We start from the raw sequence: 24,366 nt of genomic DNA on the forward strand, positions 1-24,366 counted from the left end.
AACAAGTCAGATTAAAGACAATAGGGAATAAAAATAAATGTTGGTCTCTGTTGGTATTTAGTGAACTCATGAAGACACAGATACAAACTTAGAGATTAGAGTCAAAGTTAGAGAGAGAAACGGCATCCAGCTCATTAACACCAGAAGAAAAAGAAGAACATGAGTAATCTATAGTGAAAAAAACAAAGGCTGGTGCAGTTCTGTGATATGGAACAAAGAAGAGCAGTCACACCTCTCCATGAAGGGCAAACAGAACTCAAAACCAACCACAAGGAGAGGCCTTACAGCAGAGACGAGCAGATAACCTGTCAGTACGTCAGCTGGACCTGGCCACTGGGGCTCAGAATCCATGGCTGTGACCGAGGATCTGATCCTCACAGCTGCCCACTTGGCCAAGATACAATCACTGCCATCTACTCTCGTTTCATCCGTCAATGCCTCTTCTCCTCCACGCCGTGTCCCTTTGATCACTGGCTCTTTGTTATTGTGTCAACACGCATGCATATGATAAAATCATTTCACACACTGCTCTGTAAATAACTAGAAAAAAAAAAAAAAAACGGGCCAGATTTTTCACACTTCTCACATCTTCCAATCCCTGTGTGATGGAACTGGTTATTATAGCCCCTGTGTTTCCATGTGAATAACGTGGTAGATAATGAATGAATGAATGAATGAATTAGGGCTACATCTAACAATTATTTCCATTAATCCTACAATTTACTGCATGATAAAATTGATTCATAATTGAATCTTTTGTTATTTAATATGTTCATCTATAACAGGCATTAAAGCTACAGTTTGTTAGAATGTCTTACTTGATTGTAGCACCTTTCAAGCTATTCATCAGGCATCTTTTTTGTTTGTGCACACTATGTTACTTTTAGCGTATTCTGCTCTGTGTCCCCATGTCAGATCTGTGTGTAGGGGGTTACAGTGTGCATTACTGGTTGGCACTAAAGTTTTCAAATCGTACACATAGAATAGGCTTTAAGGACTCTGTTATTCCAAGGTTATAATGATAGCCAAAGCCAAACAAGTGGTTGGAAGAGCTCTCTTTTCCTCCTACTGGCCAACTGCAACTGGTTGCATCTTATCTTTACACTCTACTGATACACACCATGTTAGTTATGTCACTATTTTATATTTAAAATCAGACAGATTATTTGCACCTGAAAGCCTCTGCAGACATAAAGTAAGTGTGCAGGCCTCTCTCTTCATTTGTGGTTCTAAACCGGTTGGATCATATCGGAGTGAGCCGTCTTTATCGGATAGAAGTTTGGCAAATAAACAAACACAAAGCCCTCGCAAGGCAGCCAGTCGATCCTAAGAGTCAATATTGCCTAAGTGAAGAAAACCCAAAGTATTTTGCTAATGACATCAATACAAACAAGTTTACCTGATTTAGGAAAGAGGTTTATATTCAATACACAGAGACAGAAAGAACAATGAGAACCGAGTGAATAAATAAATAAACAGCATTACACTTCCTGGGACAAAAAGCTGCTGTGACCTTCGTCAGTTCCGAAAGTAGCCTCGCCTGCTTCTTCAAGTTGCAGCAGATGATGCAACAAGACCCAGGCCCTGAGGCACATAAGCAGCTACGGTCTCCTGAGATTCTGAAGCAGATGAGTCAGAAGAGGAATGAAGGCATCTTAAACTTTAATATTCAGCCTTGAACATTAATAGTATTTCTCTTTTCTCACAGTGAAACTGAAAAGCACTTATCAAGGCTGTGATAGCAGCATGAAGAATTGGAATATTTTCCCAGTGATCTGACATTTGCATATTGCATTTTTCCATCCCAGCCTTATACAATTTTAAGTCTATCTTTTGAAATGTCAATCACAGTTAGTGTTGACGGCTTTGCCTAATACCTGGCTTTGCACAATGCCGTGTGCAAGCAGATGGATTGCTTGTTTTTGTGTTTTCGTGCTGCTTAAGAGTTTTCTCTCCGAGGACAGATTTTAGTTTTAACAGCAGGAACCATAAGAACTCACATTTGTGAGGCCTTTTACCACAGATTCAGCTCCTGCAGCGAATGCATTGATTCAGCAATTATCTTTACCACTTTAATCTACAAAAACTGTCCGCATGGCATGTGTGCATTTTATTCATCTCGCATATTTCTTTCTTAAGGTTGTTCTCCCCATGCAGCAGTTTTCCTGCTTTCAAGTTTCAAGCAGAAACGACGAGTGGTTGAGACTGAAATGAATACACACTCAATGTTTTATACATGACACAGAGGAATATGTAACGTGCGCATCTGAACAGGCAAGAGTGCACAGAAACCCACTGCAGTTTCCTGTAAATCTTTTTAAAGTTGCTGGTTGATAAGACCATGCACCTCATGGTATTTACATTTTTATGTTGAAGAATATCTATGCATGATGTAACACAAAAGAGGAGGAATCCAATCTGCATTGCACAGTACATTTTTACACCTGTGTGTGTGTGTGTGTGTGTGTGTGTGTGTGTGTGTGTGTGTGTGTGTGTGTGTGTGTGTGTGTGTGTGTGTGTGTGCACATGTGACTCACCATCCATGTCTAGTCTCTGCATGATGATGGCCAGCTCTACCTCACTAGGCATGTAGCCCAGAGAGCGCATGGCCATACCAAGCTCCTGTTTGGAAATGAACCCGTTCCCATCACGATCCAGCACCTTAAACGCCTCCCGGATCTCTGCCAAGACAAACAGGAAATCGACTCAGCATCTATTAAACAATGCCCAACACATCCTGCTTCCAAGTTGCACAACTATGAACACTTATTCATGTTCATTTACAGCACTGTGTGTATATGTCATGCCAGACCTTCACATGATTATTTCTTCACACCATCCATCAGTTTTTTTTTATTGATTTTTTGGCAGCGACTTTTAATTCATCTGGCATTTAATGAAGTCTTTTGGCATTTCACCCTTCCCCCTTCCTTCCTTCACACCTCTCTCCAACTCCCTCCCTCTCTCTTCCTGTCTGACCCAGCTTTGGGCTGCGCATTATGCAATTGGTCTCACACCATTGCCTCAAGTTAACAAGATCAATTCCACCCATCGATTCATTTTCTCCACCTCCTGTCCACAGCCGCTCTCACCTTTGCTCGCTTTCATAATTTCACATTCACAAACGTAACCCTTCATTCCTTTACTCTCCGTCTTTTGTTTCCACCTTCATATTTTACAGAATATGTTCAATCTTTCAATTAGTTCATCATCCAATGCAACATTTAAAGAGTTGGAAAGTTAGAGGGGTGGGGTTTGTTTAATAGCACTGAAAAGGTCATAGTACCTACTATAAATCCCTTGATTAAAACAAGTCAAGTGAATTTTATTTATAGAGACAAAGTCATAAATCTGCCTCAGAGAGACGGGAAAAAGCAAGGATTGGAAAAAAGTCATAACAGATTTTTTTTGTCATCTTTCCTGTAATGTTCATCCTGCAACCCTTTAAAGCCTGATCTTTACTGCAGTTATACCTTTACTTGATGAAATTACTTTGTCTTTGGCTGCAGCGTGGGGCAATAAGGTTCCCTTTGTGGTTTTGTGTATTTTCACTTTTCCATTGATCAATACTCATAAGACATACTGCAGCTACATGAACCTACAGTACATGAAGCAGGAATAAACATCATAAAACACCTTATAGCCCTATCAAAAATACCAATTTGGTGGAATCCCAGCAATGTGGATTCAACTCAGCGATCAACTTCATGTAGATGTAGTTTGCAGTGTTAATAAACTACACTACAAACACACTTGCAGAATTACTATTTTTGTGAACTTTTTGCCAGTACTGTTTTTAAGTGTTTGGCTTCAGTCTTCAGCAATTGTAATGTTTAGTCCACCACCTAAGTAAATTTACTTTAAGATTAAACAAGCCCCTTTATTTGATTCTAATTGTGGCATCCTTTATTTTAAAAGGGTGATGTAATGCAAACCCGAGTTTACCTTGTCATAGTTGAATAACGACAGTTCGGTGGGTGAAATGGGCATACGGAGAACCTCAGAGTCCGATTGACAACTCTTTCCTATGCAAATCTCACAATTTGAAACTGCCGCTGAAAATGGACGAATCCCAACGAAGCTAATAGTTGACGTCAAATCTGTGGCTGTACCTTATTTGGCTCTGATCTGTACCTTTGTCACGCCCCAAAATTTACATACAGACCACTGGTCTGAGACCTGCTGGTGTTCTGAATGTAGGTCGCGTAGATCTCACAAATAGGAAAGTTTGGAAGTTTTTCAAGGATACTGAAAATGAACCACGGTCATAAATGCAGTGCTCCAGGCTGTACAGGGAATGCTGACACTTTTCACATTTCATCGTGAGCTGCCGGTCGTGGTGCTCCAGGTAAGCGGTAGTTGGTGGTTCAGTTACCCCAGAAAAGGTGACGCTGGGTACAGAGAAGCACGAGCTGCCGGTCGTGGATCATGTCAGCGGTAGTTGGTGGTCTAGTTACCTGGTAACTGCGAGTGTGGCAGGCATCTTCCCTGATATTAATAAATTAAGTTACATTTTCATTTATATTGCAATGTAAATAATACACTTAACACTTACAGTACACAACAGTTCATTCTAGGGCTATTTCACAGGGTTGCATTAGGGCGCATAGAACAGCACCCGGGCCATTTTCAGCCCAACCAATGTTACATACCTTATTTAGGAGACCTTAAGGAACAGTGTGAAATACCCTATATAATCATTCTATCATCCCTTTAAACATTTCTTTTCAAATTAGTTCTTGAATTTAGCATATTAGCAGTAACCTGCAGGATGTCTAAACAGCATCGTGAAAATGTGTGGCAAAATTGCAGGGATTCATTTTAAAGAGTTATCCCTTTTATACAGGGTCAGAGCCATTAGGAAGTCCAAAGCTATACTTGCTGACCTCAGTCACCCCTTGTCTTGTGAATACAGGCTGCTGCCATCTGGTCGCAGGTACATGGTACCGAGGTGTAAGATCAAGAGATTGAAGAGCTCATTTGTCCCTGTTACCATAGGCAGATATCGCGGGGTGTCAGGACCTACCCCATCTGAGGGTTGTCCCCCCAAAAAAAATATAAATTAAACCATACTGTGTATTATATAATATATACTTCAGGTGAATTCTTGGCGTATTGCTATCTTGAGGCAGCGGAAAGTGATCGCGCCATTCACCAAAAAAAAAACCTGGTCTAAAGTCAATAACGCAGCATTTCATTGTTATTTTAACAGCAAATTAGTAAAATGCACCTAGGCTTATGCACAGCGTGTGCACACTATGCTTGTTACACACACAGGGAAGCGCAGCAACACACAAACATGCAAAAGATTAAAAATAAAAATATTACAATGTGAAATAGTATTATGAAATGATCTGCTTGCACGCTTTCACTTCAGGCACGAGCAGATCAGATTCTTCTCCTGAAAATCTCTCTGTCCAGCTCAGCAAATCCGCCATCATAATAGCAATGCGCCAAGGTAGAAACTTGCCTGGCTTTTAAAATGGACTGGGAGATGACACTGATTAGTTTATTAACACACCTATGATTAATTAAGACAACAAGTACAACCCTTTTGAACCGTGCGCCTGGCGCACCGACTCTTTTTTCCGCTGTTAAACTAGAAAAAGTGGATTTGTACATGCCCTAAGCGCACCTGCATCAGGCGCTTCAGGCCGTGCGCTTAGATCGTTAAAATAGGGCCCATGAAGTTACTTGCTAATTCCACCCACTGTGCTGTCATGCTACACATTGGTTATCGAAAATGAGCCAAACAAAGTGTCGCTCATCTGGCGTGCTTTTCTACGCTGTGATAAGAGTGTGTGAATGAAACATTAAGCTGTTTTACTAATTTAGTGACCAGCTGGCTGGCTAGTTAGTTAGTGCTATGAGGCTCAGTTCTCAGTTTAGCATCATCTGTATTAGAGAAAAGAATCACTTCATCCAATGTTTATAGTGAATAAAATAGCCTTTGCCAGCCTACTTACTGGAGTTCGACAACTACACATATCATATACAAGTACAATTTTGTATGTATAATGTGTCCCCTACAATAATTTCTCTTAAGACATTTTATGTTAATTGTCCCCCCCCCCCCCATCTTTTAGATGAAATTTAAGCCCATGCCTGTTACCATTGGTCTCATTAATACCTTGATGTAATTTGTCCTATTGGAATATAGAATATGAATGTATGTTATGTTGTGTATGAACTGCTGTCTTTTATTCTCTGCTGGCTGTAGAAAGAATTGCCCCATTCAGGGATAATAAAGTTTACTTGACTTGTCTTGGGTTTGTTGTTTTAACAATGGTGCATACATGTGCTGCTGAAGCGATATATTACTGAACTGACTCACAGCAGAGACACAGTTGAGTCCGCAGCTGGTTCACCGGCTGCTCAACGTGTGATCACCTCATCAGTGGAAGGAATCAACAGGCATCGCTGTGTTTTAATGAATGCATATTTCATAAGTGTGCCCACAGACAGGAGAGGGTGTATGGCAAGAAAAGAGAGAGAAAACTGACAGGCATCTGGTGTTTTTAAATAGAGGTGGAATGTCACTCCTCTGAAGAACACTACAACTGCATGGCATGCATGAGCGCACTGTTCAGCACTGGATGATTTCAGATTGGAAAGTGGAGTAGATGGTTTAACTCCCTCCTTCCCGGGAACTACAGAGGCCGAGTTTATTTCTTTCAATGGACATACAGAGGACACACCCTGCATCTTTCCGCAAGTGTTGGATCCAACAGCAATAAAAAAAAAGCCAAATTCAGTTAAATAATATGCAAGATTCAAAAATGCAATACTTGAATTACAATTGATCTTTGCAATTGCCAAGAATTTCTTGGAGTGCTCTCATAAAAACAATGCAGCAAAAGACGAGACACCGAATGTTGTTACAGAGGAAGAAAAATCCATCATAACTGAGTGGAAATGTATTGCTATTGAGTGTTTTTTCAGGGAACAAACTAACAACATTATCTGACGGCTTGAACCAAGTAATTGCCAAACTAAACCAAAGACGTCATTAAGAAATTAATGAGCCCATCAATCATCTCATTATCTGCTGCACTGCTGCCATTCTGGACCAGTCTGCTGGCAAATGATTTGGAACAACAAAACATAAATGGAGCATTAATTAATTGTCTTACGAAATGGAGAACAGTGTTTTGACTGTGGTGAGCACCTACAGTAGATAATAAGTAGTCACAGTCTGCGGCCTGCATCAAAACAGCATGTCACCGCTTCCCCAAACAGCTGCACCAGCACCAGCATCATCTGTAACAATACAAACACTTGTTTTACAGATTATTTTTTCCTGAATTAAAATTAGCATCTCATTAATAAATATATCAGTCGCACAGGTCTTTGTTGAGTTTTCTGTGTCTGGAGAACAGAATATTTTTTAAATTTAATTTAAATACTTTTTATTGATCCCCACCATGGAGACTATGTTTATGCCGTATATCAAATTTCATGCACAAATGCGCCTCCTATCCATCGAGACTCATGATACATGGGGAATATTGAGCTGCTTTCCAACTCTAAATTTGACATTTGGAACAGCAATATTTCTACCAGAAGTAACAAGAAACGTCACAGCAAACTTAAAAGAAAAAGGATCCTAAAGTCCCAGAATTTGTTAATGTTGTATGCAAATTAGGCCTTGCAGTTTTAAATGTTTATGAGGGAATGTGTTTATTTTGAGTGTGTCCATGTATGCTTGAATGACTGGTGCCTGTTTACTTGCATTATGTAAGCTGCCTACTATCACATTCTACTTGACCTTTGAGATACATCAGATGCTTCATGGCGTTGACACAGACACAGCTGGCACATGTGCTAGAACTTTGACTTTAGACAACACAACTGCAACACAAGAAGAAAAGAAAACATGATCACGTTATAGCTGCCCAGCACTCCAAGGTGCACCCAATTAGCCTATACCAAATAAAATGTTCTCTGCATGTGGAATCACAAGAGTAATTAAGTGCCTGTCGATCGACTAATCAATAAATCATAAATCTTATCGTTTTAGCTCTTGTTAGATTTATTAATAATAAGAACCTCATAGGGACAAGGCTATTAAAAAGAACAGGAAAAATGATTTTTAAAATTACAAAATATTACTGAATACATTTACATTATGGGCCCTATTTTAACGATCTGAAACGCAAGTATGAAACGCAAAACGCAAGTAGCTTTGTGGGCGGATCTCGGGCGCTGTTGCTATTATACCGGCGGGATAAATGAGTCTTGCGCCCGACGCAAATCTTAAATGGGTTGGTCTGAAGTAGCTAGGTGTGGTTTGGGCGTAACGTAAAAATAACCAATCAGAGCGTCATCTCTCATTCCCTTTAAGAGCAGGCACGCTTGTTCCACGGCGGATCGCTATTATGACGGCGGATTTGCCTGTCGCACGCCAGCGGGAGCTGTCCGGGATGCGGCAAAGTAATAAATGCCCGTCGATGTTGCTGCTCCTCTCGGGCGCATCTCCTCAAGTCTGGAGAGGATTGCTGCAGCCATGGAGCGTGGGCCTCCAAACGCACCACCTGCACCTGTTGTGCCCCTTCCTCCTCCCCCACTCCATCTCCGTCCACCCCGCTCCACCAGGAAGCGCTGCCCTTTACCTCCGGACCAGATGCCCCGTCAGTGTCCAATCCCACCGTAGTTCAACATCACGCCCCTTAAGTCCTCTAATATTTCCTCATTTATGTCATCAACACATCCATGATTCATGGAAATGTTGTGTAAAACACAACAAGCCACAAAGAATGCTGCGACTTTTTGAGGCGTACTGTAAAATGCCTCCTGATCTATCAAAACACATGAAGCGCATTTTCAGTAATATTTTTCTTTGTAATTATGTATGGTTTTCAAAAATGTGAACTGCTGTAGATGAGAGAAGTGTAGCCGCGTTAGTGCACTGCGCTACATTATGGCCGAGCATGCGCCCTAAAATAGCATCTGAATAACGCGCCACTGACTTTAGACCAGGTTTTTCCTGGTCAGTGGCAGAATTGTTTTCTGAAACTGCAAAATAGCACCACGTAACGTTTGCGCCGGAACACGCCTCTTCTTTTCACTGAACCGCCCCCGGGAGCGCAAATACATTCCCTAATTTACCGACTTGCGTCTGTGGAGGGAAAAGTCCGCTGTGCGTCGGGTACAAAATAGGAATGATACATGCGTCGGTGTACAAAGGCAATTGCGCTGAGTGCAAGATAGGGCCTTATATGTGTAAACATTTCTTTTGTTTCTTGGTTTTGCGGATTTTGTGGACGCAGAATGATTGTGATTCTTTTTATTTTGATCTCTGGTTAATAATGTAAACATGATTAACATGTAATAAACATGAAAACAAGTTGGTTCCATATCTGGCTCCTGGCACCAGTATCATCAATGACTTTAGGTGTTGTTGCGTCCCAGTGGGATTGAGGAGAGAGAAAATACAGTCAGCACCCTGGACAGCTCCCCCAACTCCTGCTAAGACAAGTTGTCTGTTGCAAGTTATGCCGACCTTAGTAAATGGACTGATATATATATATATATATATATATATAGCACATTTCTAGTCTTTATGACTACTCAAAGCAAATTTACATAGAACAGGAACCATTCACCATTCACACACATTCATACACTGTTGCCATGGCTGCCATACAAGGTGCCACCTGCTCATCAGATAAACATTCACACACACATTAGACACCGATGGCGCAGCATTGGGAGCAATTTGGGGTTTAGTGTCTTGCCCAAGGACACTTCGACATGGGACTGCAGGGCTGTGGATCGAACCACCGACCTTCCGATTGGTAGACTCTACCACCTGAGCCACAGCCACCACAGCTGCCTTACACTAAGCAACTTGTCAAGCGATTCCAGTATTGCAGACACATTTCCAATATCTGAATTAAATCATGAGAGTCTTGCTAGAGTTGTGTTGCGCTCAGTCAGAGCTATCTTTTTCCCCCATCTTGATGTTCCGACAAAATCAAATGCGTTTGATATTATCGTAAGTTTTAAGTCTTGGTATAAAATCTTATAGTCTGTGACTAAAAAGTCATTATGACAGATTGTCTTCAAATGGAAGATGGTTGTCTTTTGATGCGAAATGGTGTCAGACTTTAGTCTTTAACGTCTTTTCAGAGTCTTCTAGTGTATGGTAATCAGTGTGATCGTGTCTGTGTGCTGCAGGCAGGCAGTACATACAATACACCTGGCAACAATTCCACAACCGGTAGCTTTACTTCCAGTCCTGTAGATACTGTAGCCAAACCCGTCAGGCAATTGCTAAGTTTGGATACAAGTCTACATAGCCCAAGCACAAAAACTGCCAAGTGGGAACTGTTGTTTCTATGCCCATGGCGTTGAAAACAAGCTGCCTAATGCTGGTGCGCGTCAGCCTCCCTGTTCCTTCTCCCTCTCTCTTACAAGGAAAGCTCAGCGCTGGCGGGCTGAGCAGACCCCCCACCCCCCCCAGGGGCTCACTGCTGTTTGGTCTCGCTCAGCATGCTAAGTGACAAAAGAGCCTAAGTGCCGACTAGAAAATATTTCTTCTCCTGCCCTTTTACTAAACCTTAGTTTTTGCTGTAAAACCTGTCTCCATGACTTCTTTATTTTGAAGTCTGCCTCAAAATTCACCCTGGATTACCACTGTGGATATGGATTCAGCTCAACATGTGGTGAAGTGTCTAGATGCTACTTGACTGACTCGAATATTATGCCGACTCCTATAGTCTACCGTTAGAGCCAGACTGGAGCTCTCACCATCCCAGTATACTGCATATACAGGACACCCTCTGGAAATTGCTCTGGACGAAAATTAAACTGTACAACATATTTGGTGAAATTGGTTCTCAATCATAAAACTCCCTAAAAATAACTTCCTGTCCTGCTGTTCCCATTGTTGAATTCATTTACAATTTGAATGTATTATTTTCTGGCCAATGTCTACCTACGCTGGTCTGAGGTCACAGAAAAAAATTGTTAATATTTTATTTGCATAGAAAGAAAAAAGTTTCTTTGAATGCACAAAGGTAACCAGAGGTCACTGGCCTTGTGCAGCTCTTGGCCTGATGTAAAGCATCAACCTCACTCAGCAACAACAGCACCTGCTACAGCACATCATCAAACTGAACAAATTACAGGTTATGCACTATTGCTGTCCATCATTGTCATAATAATAATTATTATAATAATAATAATAATAATAATAATAATAATAATAATAATGTATACTTAATTAATCACGCAAGGGAAATTACAGTGTTTTCACTCTGTTGTTATCACACACAACACACAGGCCTGAAATACACACACATGCTCAGTACCTATACATGCACTAATGGAGAGATGTCAGAGTGAGGGGGCTGTTGAGCAGTTGGGGGTTCCTTGCTCAAGAGCACCTTGGCAGTGCCCAGAAGGTGAACTGGTACCTCTCCAGCTACCAGTCCACCACCATACTTTGGTCCATATGGGGGTTCCCAACCCTACTCCTTACAGACTGAGCTATTACCACCCCAAATGCATATTATGTTAAATGTTATTCACAGACAGAGATTTCAAGTAGAGACTATTGTTGTAGCTTATGAATATCATGCATTACAGGAAGTCTTAGCACAAACGGCTCAAGTTTGTTCTTTTAGGATACAAGTCTGGCATATGATGGAGAGTTTTCCCTGCAAGAATCTAATGTAAGAACGGACCAGAGAGCACACAGAGTGGACATTCAGTCAAGAGTATTCCCTGCACTGTTCTCTTTTCTACGCCTTGCCTGCACCCTACTGTAATTCAATTTGCATGCATTTGTGAATGAAAAATACAAAAACTGTCTGCTCTTAAATTAACAACTGAGCTGCAATAAATTATGCACAAATTCCTCTTATACAGCACAAAGGATGCGCTCATGTCATGAAGCAAGGGCAGTTTATCTCTGGAACAAACCTACAAAGCAGCTGCATGACATCGTACGTGTTACACATTTAGATGAATAAATGACAGCTGTGACGATAAAGAATAGAAAATTACAAATTTGGTTGATTAATTTTAGAGGGAATGGGGGAGAAACACTAGATTAACTCTGATCAAATTAAATCTGCAAAGCCAGTCGTCTGTTGAGTGACAGCAGAGCTCCTGTTTTTGGCTTTTGACTGGATCACAGACCAGAGGCTCGGCTCTGCAGCCAGGTTTGGTAGGAAGTGTGTTGATGTTCAAAAATATAGACTGAAATCTCTAAGATCAATGGAACATCTCATGAATTCTGTTCCAAAGAATCAAATACCAAACCTCCAAATCTCCACTGCTGCTGGAGAATAACTGCCTGCTGCAAGACTACACAGCCAGCTACATCCAAATTACTTACTCTTAGGGCATTATCCAACAGCAACAGCAGCTTCTCCTGAGAGATGAAAGATTTACAAAAACACACCAGCTGACTGATTCCATACCCACATCTGTGTGGCAGCTCAGCCCGCTGCCGCAAGCTTATAAATGGCCCTGGACAAATAGAATAAATTGCCTCTTTAAATATTGAGGGGCAGAAGTGTTGAATGTGCAGAATGCGGAGGCTGTGTTAGTGGTACCGGGAAAAAAGAGCCATGGGAGAAATAAAGGAGTTTCTAATGACACAAGAGAAGTAAGAATGTTTCTAATGGTGTCTAATGAAAGCCTTGTATGAACGCATTGTCAGCATGTCACTTTTTTATTTTAAAAATCCAGCTGTTTTTGACTGTATGTCTAAATATCTATGTTTGGATATATGAGGATGTCAGTGTTCTAGATACATATAAACCATCTTGAAAGGCCTTAATACAATCAAATGAACTGGTAAAGTAAAATGATTATTTTTCTTATTTTAATTTTAGATGAATATGTTTCCAAGTTTCGGTGCTACAATTGTCAAGCATTGAAGAACACAAACAGAAAGCGTCATAATGATATGGACTGTAATACAGCTGTGAGTCCCTTTTTTTTTTTTTAGCCTAAATAGGTTTACATTCTGCATCAGTTACTAGCAATCTCCGTGCACGGCAGTTGATATGAATTTGAATTTATCATAATTTATCATCTTAAGTTCTTTTTTTAATCTGATTTTTTAAAAGCAATTCATAAACATTTATCCGCAATGGACATCACAGACATTACTAGAAATAGAAGTCAGCTGTGATCCCAGCAGAATGTGGGTGTGTGACATCTGTGGTCTGAAAATTGGTGCGATTTTGCGATGTGTTAAGTTTTTCAAGTGTTAAGTGCCTTGCTGATAAGCACTTCAATAACTGTTAAGGCACGAAAGACTTCTTTCTCAGATCTCAGATAACTAAAGAGAGTCTTAACATCCAAACTGTTGACCTTCTGCAAGCCCACCATGATATAGTGTATAGTAAAATACTAGTCTATATCCACGACGTTCCACCGTGGCTCCGCACGGCGCTCAGCACCGCCCAAGACAATTGTGATTGGTTTAAATAAATGCCAATAAACGAGAGCCCGTTTTTCTCCCATCAAGGATTGCTGTGTGGACTAGCCAGACCCTCCTCCGCAGGGCTGTGGAGGAAGGTCTGGCAATGCGAGACTAAGTAAATACTGATACAGTAATTACTGTTGACAGGCTACAGTTTGTCAGTTTGACAGTGTTTAGTGACCTCATGAGGACCCTCTAATCACAAGCAGTTTATTACTCACCAAACAACATGAACCTGTTGAAAAAGCAATGAGAAATTCATACGCTGCGAAAATCTATGCATATTAAAACTCGACCCTGACAGTATCTGGCCATTACAGTCCGCTGTGCAGCCAATTTTCCAGGCGGCAGCTTAATGTTGCATCAATGGATTTATATTTTGAGGGTCTGGGGGAGTCTAGTTTGTTTGCTGCCTGCGAGACTGCCACTGCTGACTCTGGCAGACTGTAATTGATCAGGTTTGTGTTCTACAGTCCCTGGAACCCAGACAGACGCGAAAACAAAGGGTTCATAAACAAATCCTCAGCAACAGCACAGATGTGAAGTCAGAGACAGAAGCCAGCTGACTGCAAATGCTCCTGTGAGATAAACTACGTAAAGAATAATCCATTATTGTTCTTTGTTGGCTCAGATGTGGAGGATGTTGCTGGTTTTGTAGCACTGTGTTGTCTTTTAAAGCACTACCGACTATAAAACTGAATGGGGTGACTTGGACCAGCGCCTGCCCTTTAAAACAAAACCTTTCACAAGTGTATCTACTTGTGACGATCTGGTGTACCACATCATTTCTAAATCTGAAAAAAACTAAGCTCCATATGGGTTTGGGATTCCGCAGTGTGTACTGGCTTGTTGCCTTTTTTCACAGTGGCTCCCACTGTGTGACCGTCTGATCTGCCTTAACATCGCACGATAGGCTGTGCTTTGCCTGTAGTAGTTTACACTTTAATGTTTCATTACATACTGTACAGTCAAAAATATTCTTAATCCTCAACATTTTTGTTGCTTTTCTATTACAGCTAATGTTGTTCTTTGACTTTTGGTAATAGCTTCCCTTAGTTCTGGTTCTACATTTCCATTATGCCGGCATGAAGCGTAACTAAACATAAAGCCACGGTGAGTTTATAATCATTTGTATGCAGCATGCAAGGCTCACCTCTCCCTCCATTGTATCTTTGCTGGACTGCTGGTCTGATCATATACCTCGCCATACTTGTTTATATGTTATACTTCACCATATATTATACTTGACATTTTATTCTATGTTGTATTGCTGTACTATACAACATATTATGTTACCTGTATATATAACAAAGTTATACTATATAATACTCTATACTATGCCTCTAATCCTTCACTATATCAGAATGTACCATAATCTACTATATTATGTTAATACCTGTATATAACATTGACTCTTACATTATATTCCATTATATTAACACAGAAAACACTAAGTACCATTACTTAATCATATAATATATTATTAGTATGGTGTACACTGTTTACCATACCTGTTGACTCTGCTGCTATTGATCACGCCACTCACTTTACCACATCTTTTTATCTCCAAATACTTGAATAATTTTTTTCCCCTTCTTATTTTATTTTATATAACTCGTATTATTTATTTCTGTTACTTTCTATACTAATCTGCATTTCTTCGTGTCCCTGTGCTGCTCTCTCTCTTAGGATCAATACAGGTTCATCTAATCTTATCTTCTTATCTTATCTTATAACACAAACACATACATACTTTTTTTTCCCCCAGAAGAGATGTCGTTTGGACTGTGTACCTGTTCAGAAAGGGCAGATTGCTTGGTTCCTGGTATTTTTTACCCACAACTTTATCTAACTAGAAGCGCGGTTCAATCAGTCGTGGCTCCGCAGGAGCTCATGCAGAGCTTCAGCGTGTCCCCTCATTTCCGTCTAGCCGCCACACATCCAGGTAGCGATGTGGCCGTGGCAAAGAAAGGAGGGAGCCCGGTTCAGCCGACTGGGGAAGCCGCTACAGCGCGCACCCATGTGGCCCGGGAGAGTAGGGTTGGGTACTGTTCACATTTTTACTGGTACCTGAAATTTCAGTTGGAAAAATAATTCCAAACCTATTTATCCTATTTACATAGAACATTTTGTTATTTATTTAGAACACTTAACACTCCACACAAAATAAAACCCCGCCCTCTTTGCTCCCAAACCCGTCCCTACAACCTATCAAATCAGACAACTATTCATTTCTTACACTGGAACTGTTATACTTGTGCTTTAAACCTGTTTTCTCTCTTTTTAACTGCTCTTTAATGTTTTATGTAAACTACTTTGAATTGCAAGTTGCTTAAATGTGCTACAGAAATATAGTTGCCTTGCCCTACAACCTCCAGCCTGTCAGTCTGTCACCAGGGCATTAAGAACCCTGTTGTGCTTGTAAGTCTGAGAGGAAGTGTTAACTGCAACGTGGCCACTTTCGGCTCCCTATTATATTATATTGCAGCGAACCCTGTCCGCGTGGAGTTTTGAAAAGTGCAACTATACTTGCAACTGCGTTACTGGCATTGCCGTGACTCACTGTGACTTAAAGTCATATTAGGCTTTTTTGACTTTTTCCCTTTCCTTTAATGTGTTATTTATCTTTGTGTGCATGTTATAGGTTTACAGTGAAAAAGCCCAACAGAAAACACTGTTCACCAACTGCTCTAAACAGCTCTATTGTAGTCCATTATTGTACTTCAGAGACAAACGTGCGTCACTTTGTAACACACGTTATAATGCTCGCCTAGCCGCTAGCGTGGCATGCCCTCATACTCTGCTTCTGACTGGCTAGCAGTGCTTACCTAGTTAATGCGCATGTGTGACTCCCAACAAAGATGGAACAGAAGTGAGATGCCTCACTCTGTAGCTAAAACAGAGAGCTCGACACACAGAGTGAAGAGAGGAGCTGCAGCAATGTGCAGTACAACAAAAATATGGTGTTTTTTGAAAATTAAACCATGTAAACCTATTCTGGTACAACCTCGAAATGCAATTATGAACCTGAAAATTAGTATAATATGAGCACTTTAAATAAACTGCAGAGGCGACGTAGCTTCGCTCTGTCCGCACCTGCGTGTGTGTGTGTGTGTGTGTGTGTGTGTGTGTGTGTGTGTGTGTGTGTGTGTGTGTGTGTGTGTGTGTGTGTGTGTGTGTGTGTGTGTGTGTGTTGGAGCCCCACGTCGACATGCAGAGAGGAGAGATATGCTTGCGTGTACTGCACATGTGTGGGTGCTGTTCCCGATTTATAGATAGATGTAAGAATATTTTTCAGATTATAGTAGCAACATACAGAAGATGTTAAAATGTCATCTGCTCATCTTCATTTAAAGTAAAATGTTGCCAATGTTGGGGTTAAATAGGCAGGTAGGCAGCAGCTAAATCACTTTAAATAGATTATTAAGCATAATGCAGGACAACAGCCAGGCAGTTTATCGAGAAGCCTTACCATGAAGCTCCTCCACGGAGATGCTGGCCAGCACATCGCTGTCACTGTCCGACAGCGAGCGGCTCAGGTAGTTCCCCTTGTAGAGCAGGCCTGCCGTCACATGGTGGAACGGCATCTTCTCCCTGAGAGAGAACAGAAGGAAACCTTTAGGAAAGGGAGGAGCGACAGATTTCCCTCTTGGGTTTGTTTGGAAGATTAGTTCTCAACACAAACACCAATTAAAAGGTCCACACATTACACACGTTTCTAAGCAATGTTTATCAGCAGGGGGAAACTCCCATGCAGGATTTTTCATGGTCACTGCAACATCCCTGTACACGTAGTCTCGCTTTGCCAGACCTTCCTCCACAGCGCTGCAGAGGAGGGTCTGGTTAGTCTAGCTAGCTGTCTGGATTTACCCTGCAGAGATCTGAGGAGCAGTTAACCATAGTCCTCAGAAATCCACCAGAGTTTAAAATGCCAACACAAAGAAAGCGGAAGGAAACGGACATCGGCGAAAATACATGCATCTGGCAGAATTACCTGCGGCACCGGAGCAATCCCAGAAGTAGAACGTCAAGGATATAGACTAATGTAAATGAAACCAGCCACTTATCATGAAAAAAAGTTATGAGGTGCACAAACCAAACTTAAAATTAAGTAAAAAAGCAACATGAAATGTGAACTCATAATCAGCAACAGGGAGCTGGTTTGGCCATTTGTGATATTAGTGAAGCTAAAACAAAGGAAACTCCAAGGGGCACATTATAAAAGAGATCCATAAATGAAGCAGAACTCATTCGCTAAATGGAAAGTCGCACAGTGAGGGAGACTCGTATAACTATGGGTAAATGTAGTGTGTGTGTGTGTGTGTGTGTGTGTGTGTGTGTGTGTGTGTGTGTGTGTGTGTGTGTGTGTGTGTGTGTGTGTTAGAGCAAAGGCGCCATGTGTACTGTATGTGCAAATGTGACTGAAGCAATTAATTATTCAACAAATTGAAGCCCAAGGACACAGGAAGAAAAAAGAGCACATAGAGCAGAGAGAGAGAGAGAGAGAGAGAGAGAGAGAGAGAGAGAGAGAGAGAGAGAGAGAGAGAGAGAGAGAGAGTCGGCGACTACTTCCTCCACTCTAATTGGATTTCGTCTCAATGAGCACTTTGAGGAGATGCTTCTGAGATAGAATGAGGAGTTCAAAATGGGCTGAGAGAGCAGAGCAGAACACATGAACTGCTCTGAAGCTTCTCAATGCGTTTGTCTCTTTTATCAGCTGAACTTAACATCATATTTCTGCAGAGTCAAGTAAGCCTCACAATAAGTTATTCGTAAGCCGAACAAAAGAGCTTTGATAACACACACATCTAAAGGTGAACCACACTCTTTGATAAGACAATAGCAAAAGTTTGATGTGCAGCCGTTCTGCTCTTGCAGGCTGCAGGCTGCTGTCCCAGGTTCCTAACCACATTAACAAATGTATGCTCTCTTGAGGTGAATGAGTCTAATTCTTCAACTGTTGAAGAAATGTTGCTACTTTCCTCCTCCCCATCTCTTATTAAACAATTACATATAATATATTTTATAAATGATGCCTCATCGGCACCATTCTTAAATGTTTTGTATTGTTTTTATATATATATATATATATATATATATATATATATATATATATATATTGTGTTGTCTCTATGGACCTCTGTGTCTTGAATAAAGTTGATTGATTGAATAGAACCTGCCAGGGCTTTCAGATGCATCCTGTAGTTATACCCAATATTTAATTAAAGTTAGGACTGGCTATCACATTACTTATATTTATTTACAACTGCATACATGAGGTCTTTAATCAACTTTAAGAAACTCATGACTCTTTATAATTGCTTTAGTCCGCACAATATCATATTCAGTTCAACAAATCACACTGTATGAAAGAAAACGCTTCAATGTGTTTAATCCGAGCCAACCATAAGCAAAGGGAATTTCAACTCTGTTTTTTCTCTCAGCAGTGAAATTAACTAATTAATTAATTAATTTTTTATTTATTTATTTAACTTTACTGTTGTTTTTTTGCTACTATCAGCTCCTTTTTAACCCCTATGTCCAGCACTTACAAATGCTCATGTTTCACTGGTTGGAGCTGCCAGCCATCCGTTACCTCCCAAATTGTAAATTGGTCACTGCATCTTTCTTCTTTGTCAGTTTAATAAGCATGCATATCAAGACGTCTGCAACTTAAGCTTTGTTGTGTTTTCTTACAATCAGCTTTCCTCGCACGTAATGCCAGGATTTTTCATTTTCTAATTCATCAATTATTCACTCATCTCAGCTGTCATTATGCATATTACAATGACGCTCTTGTCCATTCTTTCCATATAATTGTTACGAGCCAACCCATATATTGTCAGCTGTTTGACGCAGGTGTTTACCATCCTGGGTTTTGCATGACTGCGACCAACATTAAGAAATATTCGATCCGAATGATTAACCATGCAGGCGACATACATTTCATTACAGTAAATTCTTCAGGAGCAGACTGTTCACTTAGGATTCTGGGATTTAATAGGCAGTAATGTCATGCAGCTCAAACGTTAGCTCTTTGGCTTTACAATGGCACAAGTCAGCTATGTGTATGTTTAATGTGTTCCGTGTTGTAGTCGATAATCATGGAGGGTTAGGTTATTGTGGATTCCATTGTGAGTTTTATCACGTTTCTGACACTTGTGGCGTTTTTCCATGACATGGTACCTGCTCGACTCGCCTCGCTTTTTTTGTTTTTCCATTATGAAAAAAAAGTACCTGGTACTAGCTAACAGGTACTTTTTTTTTTTTAGTATCACCTCCGTCGAGGTTCCAAGCGAGCTGAGGCGATACCAAAAGGTGACGTGAGAACCTGCAGACTACTGATTGGTTGGAGAGAATTGTCACTAATCACTGCGTCATCATTGTTAGTGACAGACGGGGGTGTTTAAATAGTTTAGCCAGCTGAGTTTGTTTTGCTGCCTCCAGCTTCTTTTCAAACAAAATGTATCTTCTGGCAACAGCCACATGCCGAGAGTCAAAAACAACACACCTTCGACGATCTGTGTGTGTGTGTGTGTGTGTGTGTGTGTGTGTGTGTGTGTGTGTGTGTGTGTGTGTGTGTCGCGTTAGGTCACGGCAGTTTCCTGCAGCGTCGACCAGACTATGGTTGAGACTATGACGACCAGCCACACTCACCTCACACATGAGGTGGTACTAAATCTGCAATGGAAAAAGGAGGATGGGGCACTGCGGTCCGAGCCGAGCCGAGCAGGTACTAGCAGTGAGTAAGTGCCATTAGGCTCTGCATTCTTAAGTAATCTGCTTATCCAGCTAAAAGCTGCACTAACCAGCTCGGAGCAGAGAACAGACATGCATTTTAGCAACAAGAACCAGAATGTTGTTCAGTGACAAGTTGGAGACAGGTCAACAATGTACTGTAGGAGGTTTGGAGGCTGGCAAGTGCAAAAGCCTTTTCAGTACTTTCATCAATTAAAGCTGTAGTAGGCAATTTGTTTTTGGCGTCATTGGGCAAAAAAATCCATATAAATCTTTCAGCATATTGTAATTCACATGGTCTGAGAGAAAACTACAGTTTTGGTAAATTTAGCCTATGACAGGAGACTCTGACCAATCACAGGTCATTTCAGAGAGAGAAAGCTTTCCTATTGGCTGTTCTGCACAGGCATACACCTGGGCAACCGAGAGAGGAGAGGGAGAGCTGCAGGAAGAGGTCTCACTTTACTTTAAATTCTGTTTTTTTTGCTTTACTGCAGCTTTAACTGAATTAATTGACAATTAGTCAGTCTGAAAGACTGAAAATTACTCGACAAGTCTGTTAACTAATCATTTAAATACGTGAGAAAACAATCTCAGCCACAAGCACCATTTAGTAGCAGTTTGGTTCGAAATGGACCTTGTGGTGACATTGTTTTCTCAACTGTTGCCTCCAAGGTCAAGAATGAAACTACATCATTTATTTATCAAGCCCAAATTGCATTTACGGGTTCTGGCTTCTCAAATGTGATTTGATTTTCTGTTTTTCCCTTTAAGACCATAGTCATTTGAATACAGTTGGGCTTAGGACTGTTGGCTCCCAATTTCAATATGTAATCGACAAATTAAATGAAACATGGCGTACGTTCAGGCAGGGCACTAAAGTTGCGCTTGTATTGGCTGATTGTCAACAGCTGTTTCATAACAGCTTGGTAATCACTGGCTCATTCACTGCTCGTAACATCTCATTATTATTCATGCAGGTGTACAGCACGGACATTATGAACTGACACGCTCATATCGTTTGCTGCTGCAGCTTCTTTCACCAACCCAACCGCCTCCTCGTGTGGTATTTGATGCTATAACCAAGACTTAGAGGTAGATTTACTAACACTAGCGCAGTTTACGCTACGTCTGTTTATGCGAGTTCCGTAATAGCGCACTATGCTTCCTCATTTTGCGTAGTATTCATCAAACCTGACACCCATCAGCGCATACTCCGCCCTCTAGCGTAATTAGCGCGCCTCTAAAAGAGCAAAGAATGGGCCCGCATGTATCTATCATGGATCTTCCTACGGGAAAAGGAAAGAGCAAGCTTAAATTTAGTGATGATGAAATTGACCTATTAGTGCATGAAGTAACAACAAACCTGAACATATTACAGGGAAGAACATCCACACCCTCGGAAAAAAATTCAATTTGGATTGCCATAACAAATAAAATCAACTTCTTATCATCTACACAGACACAAGTGGAGGAGGCAAAAAAAAAAAAAAACGGTGGCAAGACAAAGTGCAGAACAAAAGAGAAGGTAGCGTACAACCGGGCACAATCGAGGAGGACCGGTTCAGGTCCACCAGAAATAGACACGCTATCTACTGCAGCAAACACTCGCTGCCGAACAGATGGAAGGTGTGGACGGCATAGATACTTGAGATCTCTGAGATATAGATACTGAGATCTCTGTAGAGAATGAACGTATGTGTGGTCTGTTATGATACTGTTGTGTTGGCTTTATGTATGTATACATATGTTTATATCATTTATATGTCAACCCAACCGATGGGGTTAAGTCATTAAAGAGAGTGTTATATAGCTAAATGATCACACAATTGTTTATCAAAAATGGAACAGACATGGAGGTGTTTTTATTTTTTTTTATTTAGTTTTTAGTCTGCTCCCATTGAATAAGGTACATTTTTTACACACAGGAAAACGCGCTTCCTGGTTTAGACCTGCTTTTAAGAGGCGGAGAATTTCCCCCGCAGGATAGAGGCGCGCTCTTCCTGGCAGTCTTTGTAAATACCGCGGAATATATAATTAGGCGCACTTTACGCGTATCCTCCCACCTTTTGGGTGGAACTCCTGCTTTCCCCATGACCCTCCCACGAATGCATATTGAAAGCGCAACTTCTCTCTTCTCGTTCATGTGGCAGACAATCTGCAATTTTACCCAAATGCGCCCTGTTTGTAAATAGGTTAAGTCAGTCTTTGCGAACAATTAAAGCCTGGAAACAGGCACAACGGCTTGATAAATCTAGCCCTTAATGTTCATGTATGTTTATTAAGGGGGATTAGTTCTCCCAGCAGAATCCTTATCGCTGCTCAGATTCTTTGAGGCTTTCTCAAAGAACACAGCCTTTCCTGCCAAATCAAACTGCGTAACAATTTGCGGGTTTTGGAGCTTTTGACAGCCACGAGCAGATGAGCAAAGATGAGCCGGCTTCTTACTGTTCCTGTATCACTTAACACCAACTAATTTGTTAATTTCAGGAGTACGCAACCTGACATCACTGGAAAACAAACAAAGATGTAGATGTGTTTATGAGAACAGAGAGAGAATGGCACATTAAAAGGCGATAAGATTTTACTGCAATGTTTCACCATAATATCTCATCAGGATATAATGTTTATCAATGCAGTAGATGAGCTGCGAGATAATGTGCTGAAACAGTAAATCACCTGATCTGCAACCCCTTAGGAAGACAGTGTTGAACAGAGCTGTTCACAGCCTTTCAGCACCATTACATTTGATTAAATTGATCAAGGTCTCAGCTGATTTGCCCTTCAAGAGCAGAGCATCATACAGTAACCACTTAAATCAGGAAGTAATCACCACAGCCTCAACCAAGACCACATCTATTTTTTTTTTCCTCATCAGATCGCTATTCCTTGCAGACTGTGATAGATCAGTTTAATAGAAAAAGAGGCAAGGATTCTGGGATTGAATAGTCAGATTGACTGGCTGATAAAAATAAAAGCCATAATAAAATGACTTAGAGATAAAATCACTTGATGGTACCTCAGTATTGTACATCCCGACTCTTTGAAGATACACACAGATGCTCCCCCCCCCCCCCTTACAACAGGACTGCGATGAACAATTATTTTTTACATTTTTAGTTTTACTTTTTTTAATGATTAATTCATTATTTATTCTATAAAATAGCATAAACTGGTGAACAACTGCGCATCAGTTTCAAAGAGTTCAAACACTTAAAGTGCTTTTTCTTTTCTGACCAAAGGTCCAAAACCCAATTTACATTTAAATTAAACCAAAAAAGAAGCAAATCTTCACAGTTGAGAGCCCATCCACTAATCAATTAAACAGCTAATTGTTTCCGTTTTCTCATTACTTTTACATGGTTTATAATGAAGCCCTCTTGTGTGAAAGTATGGATGCCTAAGGACAATTAACTGTTTTCTTCAAGCTGTTGCATCTATACTGACAAGGACACGGAAAGAATGTTTAAAATCACACTTGCATGTGACACTAAAAGCAGAATAAACCTGCCCCAGTTTTATAAGATAGTAACTCACATTCTACATCCTGTTGAGGCCATTGCGGTTATCCAAAGTATCTTATAGAGATTAAGTCTGGATTCAATATCTGGCTCAAGGACACATTGGATTGACAGGACACCGGGTTGTTGATGGCTGCACTAGCTGTGATTGGACCTGTGGCATTTTATCACAAGGACAACCTACCTAAGTGAAGCTGGCCCCCCACGTCATCCAAAAATTATTAAAAACACTGCTATTCGTTTGTGCCGGTTTGTGTTGTAAAAATTATCGTGTCAAATGTTTTTTTTTTAACAGCACAAATCAGCACAAATGTAGGACAAACGATTGAGACCATTTTGGACATTAATGGCCAGAAAATGTAAAGTTTAATTACTTAAAACCCTTAACAGCACAAACGATAACTTTTACGGCACCAACGTAGCACAAACAAATAGCAGCGTTTTTAATAATGTTTGGCTGACATGAGAGGCCAGCTTCACGTAGGTGGACAACCTGATGCTCTGCTCTTTCTTGTTCTCCAAATTTAAGCCTGAATATGTTTCCACACTATAATAAACCTGTCACTTAGAGATGAGTTACTAGAAGTGACAGTTAAGTTTGACAGCTGATAAAAAAGGGTGGCTGCAGATAATGGTCAGAATTAGGGTTGCAACGGTATTAAA

At 40.7% G+C, this 24,366-nt stretch overlaps 1 protein-coding gene across 2 annotated transcripts in view; it reads right to left on the bottom strand.

Annotated features, from left to right (window-relative positions):
• Window positions 1–24,366, bottom strand: part of caln1 (calneuron 1) — a 74,142-nt gene that overhangs the window by 43,234 nt on the left and 6,542 nt on the right. For both annotated transcript variants that reach the window (XM_039790840.1, XM_039790833.1), the window contains exons 2-3: window positions 16,917–17,038; window positions 2,538–2,681 (exon numbers count right to left, since the gene is read on the bottom strand). In XM_039790840.1, the coding sequence (XP_039646774.1) occupies window positions 2,538–2,681; window positions 16,917–17,031 (259 nt within the window). In that variant the 5' untranslated portion in view covers window positions 17,032–17,038. The remainder of the gene's footprint in view (window positions 1–2,537; window positions 2,682–16,916; window positions 17,039–24,366) is intronic.

This window comes from Perca fluviatilis, chromosome 2, assembly GCF_010015445.1.
Source record: "Perca fluviatilis chromosome 2, GENO_Pfluv_1.0, whole genome shotgun sequence".
Classification (NCBI taxonomy): domain Eukaryota; kingdom Metazoa; phylum Chordata; class Actinopteri; order Perciformes; family Percidae; genus Perca; species Perca fluviatilis.